Source organism: Triticum dicoccoides, chromosome 2A (assembly GCF_002162155.2).
Source record: "Triticum dicoccoides isolate Atlit2015 ecotype Zavitan chromosome 2A, WEW_v2.0, whole genome shotgun sequence".
In the NCBI taxonomy this organism is placed as follows: Eukaryota; Viridiplantae; Streptophyta; class Magnoliopsida; order Poales; family Poaceae; genus Triticum; species Triticum dicoccoides.
Genome location: NC_041382.1, coordinates 730,216,183 through 730,225,484, shown reverse-complemented (window position 1 = coordinate 730,225,484; position 9,302 = coordinate 730,216,183). Strand labels below are relative to the sequence as shown.

The window sequence follows — 9,302 nt, the reverse complement described above, 5'->3', positions numbered from 1 at the left end:
GAGGGAGGGGGAGGGGAGAGGAGGCGCGCGGGAGGGAAGAGGAGGCGGCGGCGAGGCGGGAGGAGCTGGGCGCGGGGGAGGCGCGGGGCGAAGGCGCGAGCGAGGGAGGAGGGAGGCGGCTGCGTGGGAGGGAGGGAGGGAGGCGGCTGCAGGAGCGAGCGAGGGAGGAGGCGGCTAGGTCTTCGTCAAATGAGCAGCCCCCTTTTATACCCCCACCATGCGAAATGACCAAAATGCTCTGGTGGGGGCATGGTATTTACATTCTGCTGCCATTACTATTCATTCCAGCAGTGTTTCTTCCAGATCCGACGGTCCAGATCCTCCCACCTCTCGATCCAACGGCCCAAAACCCATCAAGCATCACGATCCGATGGCCCACGATCGCTGAACTCTAAGGAGTCTTGTAGGAACATCCTTCTCTTATTTCTTGATAGTACAACATAGGATTCTGATCTTTGCTAGCTAGGACAACACACATGGTACGTGGCACACCGGCCGGCCGGGCGTAAAATGACAACCGAATCCACGCGACCACCGGTATGTCTGCCATGACAAGACCCTCCAGAAATCATCTTATCTTGCATGCATTTTGTCATTCATCTATGACGTGTTTGTTTGCCTGAGTTAGGGCCAATCAAGCCCGCGTGATGCAACTTTGGACCGTTTGGTAGCCTGCCTCACAAGCAAATTTTAGTTCGCATGATGTTTAAAGCACCCTCCTGTAGACCTGTTAGGAACGATCGATTCGGCTGTTTTTCATGAGGCAGGCCGAGTGATGCAAAAGAGCGTACATGGGTGGCTTGAGCGAGTCAACCTGGTGCGGCATGGTACTTGGTGTACATGAGGTTGCATCGTGATTTGTTGGGTTAACTTCTAATCTTCTTTATTTATTAAACTATTTTAATCTATACAACAGTGCTTGGATTTGAGATAAGGTCTACACGAAAAACGATGCACATCGATGTTGCCGTTTCATTCGGATGATCGGTTCTCCCAGTTTCGTTCACTGTAAATGTTCAATTCCGTGTTTATGTTTGGAGCCATTTTGAACGAATTCGTCAAATTTGTCGCACATGGTCGACCATTTGGAATTTCCTCTGACCAGTAGCTTTATCGTGTAAATGTTCAATTTTGTGTTCATGTTTGAAGCTATTTTGGATGAATTTTGCCAGATTAGTCGCACATGGTGGACCGTTTGGAATTTCCACTGACCGGTAGCTTTATCTCGCCGTTTCACATGACTTTCTTGTTGTACGTTTTTCGTTTCAACGGTCGTAGATGAGTATATGTGTATCTCCCTATTATACTGTACTAAGGTGTTCATGTTATGGTTTAGAAATTCGAAGTGACTACTTTCTGTTCTCACTCTTATTCGTCAACGTTGCCGCATGGAAACCATGTCGTTCCTGCTGTCGCGATCGCCATCGGCGTCGTTCCTCCCGCCCCTCCTCGCCCGTGGCCTACTGGACTAACGTCACCATCACACGCATACTGCACTTCTCCTCCTAGTCCTCTGCCTCGACACCCTCCTCCTCGTCCCTTCGCACGCACTTCCCTTGCAGCCACAACGCTAGCAACGTTGTCGCCATCGGCGTCGTTCCTCCCCCCTCCCCGGCCCTCGCCCGTGGCCTACTAGACTAACATCGCCATCACACTCATACTGCACTTCTCCTCCTAGTCCTATGCCTCGACACCCTCCTCCTCATCCCTTCGCGTGCACTTCCCTTGTGACCATAGCACTGCAACTGGTTCGCCACCCCGTCAACAGGATCGCTCGCCTACGACTGCATGCTCGTCAAGCTGAACGTGGAGCCGCAACCACCGTCCAACCCAGTTGCCGAGTACTTTGTGTGTCATATGTAGCTCTTAACCCTTAATCATGTCCGACTTGCAAAAAAAAAACCCTTAATAATGTCCAGTGTATGCGAGAGAAAAAGCATATACGCAGGCCACCAAACGTCAAAGAAAATTTGCTTCAATAATGCAGCCAGCCGGCAAGCAAGCTACATGGTATGCATGCACCCAAACACACCCCTATCTTCTTGCCACCTCGCTCACTCAAGCAAAGGCCTTGTGATGGAAAGAAATGCCGTAAATTTGTGCACGTAGCTCAATTGATTCATTCATCTCCTACCTTAATATTATTACGGAGAGAGACTCATCATATCTAAGCAAGTGCTACGGTAGTTATCTACTACCTCCGTCCGGAAATACTTGTCATCAAAACGAATAAAAGGAAATGTATCTAGATGTATATTAGTTGTAGATACATCCTCTTTTTATCCATTTTGATGGCAAGTATTTCCGGACGGAGGGAGTACTTGCTTAATTTTACAAGAAATCTTACACAGTACAGTACATACGTAGTTAATAATGAGAGCTCCAATGCTAGTCAAGTCATCTAGTAGACTAGCTAACTAGCTTGGAGAATCCATCCATTGTACTAAGTGGAATGGAGCTGCTGCTGCTACAGTCCACGGCCGCCGCGCCAATCACGGTGGAGGGGCCGAGCGGCACCTCTGTTCATGCTGTTGCTTCTGCTGGAGGCTAGTAGCAGTGCTCCTACCGCTCCGGCGGTCGGGGACGGCTAACTGCGCCGCCTTGGCCTGACGATCCTGCAAGCCAACAATGCAATACGTACGCAATCATCGTAATGCTTCGAGTAGCTAGCACGCAATAATCAAACTAGTAACTAAATGACAACGACAGATCGAGAGGATAGATACGTACGTTGATGAAGTCCTTCTCGCGCTGGATGAGCATCTTGTTCTCCCGACGCAGCTGCTCCAGCTCCAGCTCCAGCTCGTTGGTGTAGGCCTGCTTCCGCGCCCGCGACCGCGCCGCCGACTCCCGGTTCTTGATCATCCGACGCTGCCGCCGGTCGCCACCCACCGCGGCCGGCTGCAGGACGGCTGATCTCCTCCTACTGTTGTTGCCTCCGGAGAGAGAGAAGCCGAAGTGGACAGGGTCGTCGCCGGAGCTGGCGGCCGAGGTGGCGCCCCCGAGGTTGGTGAACTCGAGGCTGAGCGCCGTGTGAGGAGGTGGAGGAGGCGGCGTGCGGGGCGGCTGCGGCACCGAGTTGGCGCCGGCGAGGTAGTCCTGCAGGTACACGGCGCCGCGGTAGGGATGAGCGGCCGGCGAGTGGAGGTGGTACGACTGTAGCGCCACCGGGGTGGAGCACAGCGACATGTCCTTCCACAGCTCATCCATGGATGATCCTACTGCTGCTGCTGCTGCTGCTACCTAGTCTGGTAGTTTGGAACAGTAGATCCTCCTTGAGTTGGGTGGATGTGAGATGGAAGCAAGTCAAATGTAGCTAGGCACGCGAGCAGAGCAGAACCGCTAGCAATAGCAATGGCATAGCCTTGGTCGATGGATAGATGATGTTGCTCTCCCTTTATAGCAAGGCGTCTCCTCCATCCATCCATCCATGGTGCACACGTACGACCGTTGCAACTTTACTTTTATATAAGTTTTGTTTATGCAAACGCAAGGAAAAGAGAGAATACTTTTAACATGACTTTAGTCTTTAGCTAGGGAGGAATCGGGCCTACTGCCCATGCACACCGTTGGTACTCTTCCTACACTGTTCCTCGACAGCGAGCTAGCCAGCATACCCCGAGCTGACTCCAGTCCTTCCTCTACTACCCACAGTAAAGTGCAATGGCCGGCTATACATAATAAATCCCACGCTTGTACACTATTATGTAGTACAGTAGGACCGAGTAGTCACCATTTGGTGAGTGCAGCCTTAGAAAAAATTCAAAAAACACATTTTGTAGTTTTTTTTTTGAAAAAAACTACATGTTGACATATGGATGTGTATTATATGTGCGAATTATTTTATGAGAAATACATTGACATGCGAGCTACACAAAAATGATAAATTGCGGTTTTGAAAACAGTGACCAATGCATATACTGTTTTCTAAAAGACCAGATACTTTTTCATTTTTTTTGTAGCTCGCGTGTCGATGGTTTTTCTCATGAAAGTTTACACACATGTAGTATATATTTATATGTCAGTATGTAATTTTTTCTCAGAATATTTTGAAACTTTCAAATGTGATTTTTGAAATTTTCAAAACAACATGTTTTCTGCCATTTGATAGACTTTTATACTCAAACATATTGAACATATATTAGGTGATCAAAATTTGTGTCACACTCACACTCCACCACAAATAAAAGATTCTCCACAGTTTTCAAGTCACAATTACAGTTTGTTAGCTAAACATCTGGTTAATTTAATTAAGCTTGCCTAACTTGTTGTGTGCCATGTACCAATCCATGCTTAGTATATCAACCAGACACAAACTAGAAGCTGCCGTACGATGCCATTTTGCTCATACCTAGCAGTTGCGAAGATGTATGGGCAACAAAGTCATGACAGTGAATTATATAATATGAAAACCATCAATAGCCGGTGCAAAAATGAAGAGTGGATATCAGTTTTCACCCTCCTACTTTCCTATTTTTGACAGTAACTACCCCATTTAACATTTTTTTCATCTGAACTTTAACCTTATTTATATTTGGTTTGTAATTAATTAGAACTTGGTTCATAATTAAATATTATAAATATTTAGATATCCACTAGAATAACCAAAGTTTTGTTCAAATTTTGAAACTTGGACATACATATAGGAGTAGATGTGATGTACTCCCTCTGGTTGGGTTTATAAGTCGGGCATAGTTTTTAGGTCTTCGGTTGTACTCATAAACACATGTATAATAATATCACAAAAGTTGTATATTTAGAAACTTCATTTGATAACGAATCTAAATATGTATCTTTTCCATAAAAAAAGGGTTTTGCTTTGTTACACCCACATAGAAAAGTTTACGGATTTCGATATAGATAAAAGGTGAAGATTAGAAGATACCCCTTCAATCAAAAAGATTAGATTGTTCACTCTTGTTTGATGCATTGGGAGAATGTGAATGATAATTTTTATTTATTTGAATAGTTTGGATTGGTTATCACATGTGTCACGTGGTAATAGAAATTAGAATTAGTTGATCGTGAATGTATGAGAATAACTTATATTATGAATCGGAGGGAGTACATGTTTTTTTTTGCGGGAGGAGGGAGTACATATACACATCCATCATTTTTTTGCATATATAGCTAGACACATGCACAGTGGTGGCGGGTGTGCATCTCAATCTGATGCACTATTTCAACCATGCACCTAAATGTAGCAAATTCGAGGTAGCAATAATCAGAGAGATAGCAATGTGTCCCTCAAAAAGGAAAGAGAAAACAGAGTGCGGTGCAGAGGAGGCCCTAAAAATGATGGATGTGTGCATCTGCGCTTTTTCTGTCTGGACCATATATGGAGAAGCAGCGGCATATTTTGCCCCTTGCAGTGCAGTGCAGTGCTAGGTGGAGCTGGAGCTGGAGCTGGGCCAATAAAAACCGGCGAATTTGCATGCATGCATGTACGTATGGCAAGCTCCACATTTCCTTTTTCATGTAGATATATTATGCATACCACAGATGTAGACAGGGATAGTTGTGTATAAATATTTATCTTCGTGCGTGCAATATACTTGCTACAGTGGATCGATGTCACACAGTGCTACAGGTAGTTTGGTGCTAGCATGGAGATCTAGGGCTCGACCGGTGGAGGAAGGGAGGGAGATGTGCCAATCTATGTATGGTCACTGTTGATGCGTCGTCCAATAGATTTGCTGCTGCTGTCACGAGTAGGTACACGCCTATATTTATGTATATATGGGTAGCTCCATATGCAAGGGGTGGGAGAGGGTACATGGTAGCTACAGTGGGTAGTACAAGCTAGCTTGTGTAAGGAGGAGTAGGGCACAGCAGCTGCTGTAGATAGCAGACGACTAGTACGTGTGCGCAACCAAGACCGGCGTCGTCGTCGTCGTCCGTGTTTGCTGGCTTTGTTGTCACCATCATCGTCGTGGGCGTACATATACCGGTATAATACACTAGGTAGTACGAGTGGCAGTAGATGTACTTTTCTTTTTTGAAAAGGCATTGCCTAGCTTTGGTTTGCCTACCTTTGCTAGCTTTGGCTGGTCTTAGGCCAACTCTAACGCCCGATCACATCCTGTCCACACGCGTTTGTTCGGAAATAAATGGACAAAGCAGGTCTTTCAAAACACGACCGTAAACGGACCGTCATCCGTTTTCTGTCCGCTTTTGAACCATTCCTAGTCCAAATTTGAGCCGAGTTTGCGGCCGAATTGACAGCACGCGAACGAGTGGGACGCACATCCTTGTCCTCCACTGGCCCGTCCGTCGGTGGCACAGGCGGCCACTTTCCCTTTAAAACTCTCCCGCGCCCCGCCCTCCACTCTCCCGCGCCATGGCCTTCCCCCTCCCTCCATACACCATTACCGACGATGCGAATCCCGGCGACCCACCACCTGCCTCTCGGCCCATGGCGAAGAAAAAAAAAGGTCTATGAAGAAGCCTCTGGCGGAGCTTACGCCGGCGGAGGCCGCCAAGCTCGACAAAGAATCGACCAAGAAGAGGGACCGACGAGCTATCGAAAAGGAGAAGAAGGCCGCCGCGCAATACGCTTCCAAGTGTGCCCTGCGGCATACGATGCAGCACCAGGCCGACATCGACGACAAGGAGTCTATCATCTCCAAGGCGCACGCTCTCCTCATGATGGGTATGGCCCGCCCCACACCGGCCAATCTCTCGGCCGCTGCCATGGCCGCGGCCAACACAAGCTCCTCAGCCCATCGACCGCTGTAGCACCGTTCCCCGAGCTCGTCCATCTCACACAACCCGCCGGATTTTCGTGCTCCGCCGCCGCACGGCCATAGGTAGACACGATTCTCTACGTCGCCGGACTGCGTGGTGGTCGATCCGACCACGTCCGTAGGCGTCATCGGTCTCAACATCACGCCGGGGTACAGTGGCGATGGCCATTGTGAAGACGACGCGCAAAGAAAGTAGCCCCGGTCGTTCGAGTCGGCTCACATGGCCGGCGCCCTCAAGGTGTTCGATGAAATGCCACGGCCGACGCAGTCGTCGACGGTCGACGACCCTTACTACTCCTCGTTCATGCACAACATCATCTTCGATGGCCGTGGTGAGGCATTCCACGTCGACGGCCAAGAGCAACCTTTTGATGCCGATGCAACCCAAAGCTAGACATCGAGGAGGCCGATCAACTCAAGAAGCTAGAGATCGAGGCCACCAATGCCGACACAAAAGCCAAGGAGGTGGTACTAGCGTTGATGATCGTCGATAAGAACAACATGTTACCAGAGAGGAAGGCTTGGTTCACGAACCGGTAGAACGAGATGTTCGCCCGGGACGGCATGATCTAGGTGACACCTCAGCTGCGATGGCCGCGATGGCGGTCCTATTTGAAGGCTGGCTCCTATGCCGGCGACAAAACTTGTCCCTTTTGAATGCTATCTCGTGTGCCGTCCACTGACTTTGTTGCCGGCATGAAACATGTCCTTTTTGAAGGCTGGCTCCTGTGCTGGCCGCTGTCTTTGTTGCCGGCATCAGACTATAGGCCGCCGGCTGTGTTGCCGGCCAACGTGAACTTGTGCGAACCACGGCCGCGGCTTAAATCTTTGGTTTCTCACTTTTCCATGCACGCGGACAAGATGCGGCCAAAGATGCGTCCGCGCGTTGGCCTCCCGGCCGACAAATCCAAAAAACCAGACGAACACCCTCTTTACCACCTCAAATGGAGGAAAAGCGGACAAAACGAACATCGTTCGGGGTCGCGCGTTGGAGTTGGCTCATAGCCTCATCTCACTCACTCACTCACTCACTCACTGCGTCACTCACCGAGACGTTGCGTCGCCCATCCAGCCAGCCATACGCACGTACACCTTTTCTTTATCAGTAAGTACGTACTTGTACGTACCCGGGGACACACACACGCAAGCACACTGGTACTGTATCCATCCCAGGAACGCATACGAAACTACTTCACAGCCGATGCGAAATGGACGATTCATGGACGATTGATGATCAAATGGCCGTGCTGGACTTCATTCAATATTTTGATGGCTGGATGTGTAGAATCGTGCAGCAGTCGTGCATGGGTGTCGTTTGTGTAGCACTACTGGAACGCATACGGTGCGGTCGATGAGTGAGTAAAGCACAAACGCAAGCACGAGCACGCATGTCGGGTCAGGCGGTGACATTGACGTGGCAGGGGGCTTTTCCTCTGCCCACGCTGCCCCAGTGACGTGTGCCTGCCACCAGAGCAGGGACGCCCACGTGTCGAACTTGCAATGGATCCATTTGCTCTCTCGCATGCGCACTCTGCCTGGTGTCGCACCAGCAAGCAGTAGAGGGCAGCGGCAGAGGCTGCAGTCACCTTGGCCTGTCAATTGCGCATTGGCTCCATCCCCACCGATCGTACGGTTGCCTCTCGCCATGCCTTGCTTTGAAGTGCATCATATGTATTGTTGAACGATTCAGGTGCACAGGCACGGCACAGTGACATGTCCAACAGTGATGACTTGCTTCGCTCCTTCCCGTCCTTTTCTATTCTCCTCTTTTCTTTGTGTTTGAACGCATGGAGGCTAAATTTTGTGTTTTGACCCTTTTTTAAAACCTATTCGAGATTTGATCTTAGTTTAATTTTTTTTGAGACCTGACCATTTTGCTACCGCCAGGAACCATGGCGGTAGGGTATAACAGCCTACCGCTAAGGTCCCTGCCGATAGGGTTGCATGCCCTATCGTCAAAAAGCTCATAAGTATTGAACACAGTGCGTGCTCGTGCCTACCGTCAAGCACCTTGACGGTAGGGATGTGCAGACTACCGTCAGCCCGGTTGGCGGTAGCGATGTTTCCTACCGCCAAAGTCCCTGTTGATAGGCTGTTAGACCCTACCGCCATGGACTCTGACGATAGCAAAAAGGTCAGATCTCGAAATTTTTTTCAAACTAAGGACAAATCTTAAATAGGTTTCAGAAAAAGGTCAAAACACGAAAATTTGCCACGCATGAAACTTCCTTTCCATTGCTGTTTTTCAGCGTAGGGTACCAGATACGTACCATATATATATATATATATATATATATATATATATATATATATATATATATATATATATATATATATATATATATATATATGGGCTATTCGTCACCCTGAGTAAGGAATAATTATTCTTCACCCCCTCTATTTTACCATCAATGCACCATAATTTTACGTTCCGTAAGTTTTTTATTTTTTCCGACGCAAAAAGAGACCGTAAGAAAATATATAACCGCTGTAAAAAATATTTTATGTTATGTAAAATTACAAACGTAAAAACATAGTCTAAAATACACATAAATT

At 48.2% G+C, this 9,302-nt stretch overlaps 1 protein-coding gene across 1 annotated transcript; it reads right to left on the bottom strand.

The window, feature by feature from the left end:
- Positions 1-2,087: 2,087 nt before the first annotated feature.
- Positions 2,088-3,357, bottom strand: LOC119352123 (bZIP transcription factor 27-like). Its single transcript, XM_037618852.1, has 2 exons — positions 2,731-3,357; positions 2,088-2,615 (listed from the first exon to the last, which is right to left on the bottom strand). Exons 1-2 carry the CDS (start codon positions 3,208-3,210, stop codon positions 2,493-2,495), a joined length of 603 nt encoding a protein of 200 aa, XP_037474749.1. The 5' UTR covers positions 3,211-3,357; the 3' UTR covers positions 2,088-2,492.
- Between the last annotated feature and the right edge of the window lie 5,945 nt (positions 3,358-9,302).

What these genes read in the sequence shown, in the direction of transcription:
- LOC119352123 (XM_037618852.1), bottom strand. Translation starts at nt 3,210, where the DNA reads ATGGATGAGCTGTGGAAGGACATGTCGCTGTGCTCCACCCCGGTGGCG. An exon ending in GCGAGAAGGACTTCATCAAC is followed by an intron (nt 2,616 to 2,730) that starts GTACGTATCTAT and finishes GTTGGCTTGCAG; the next exon opens with GATCGTCAGGCCAAGGCGGC.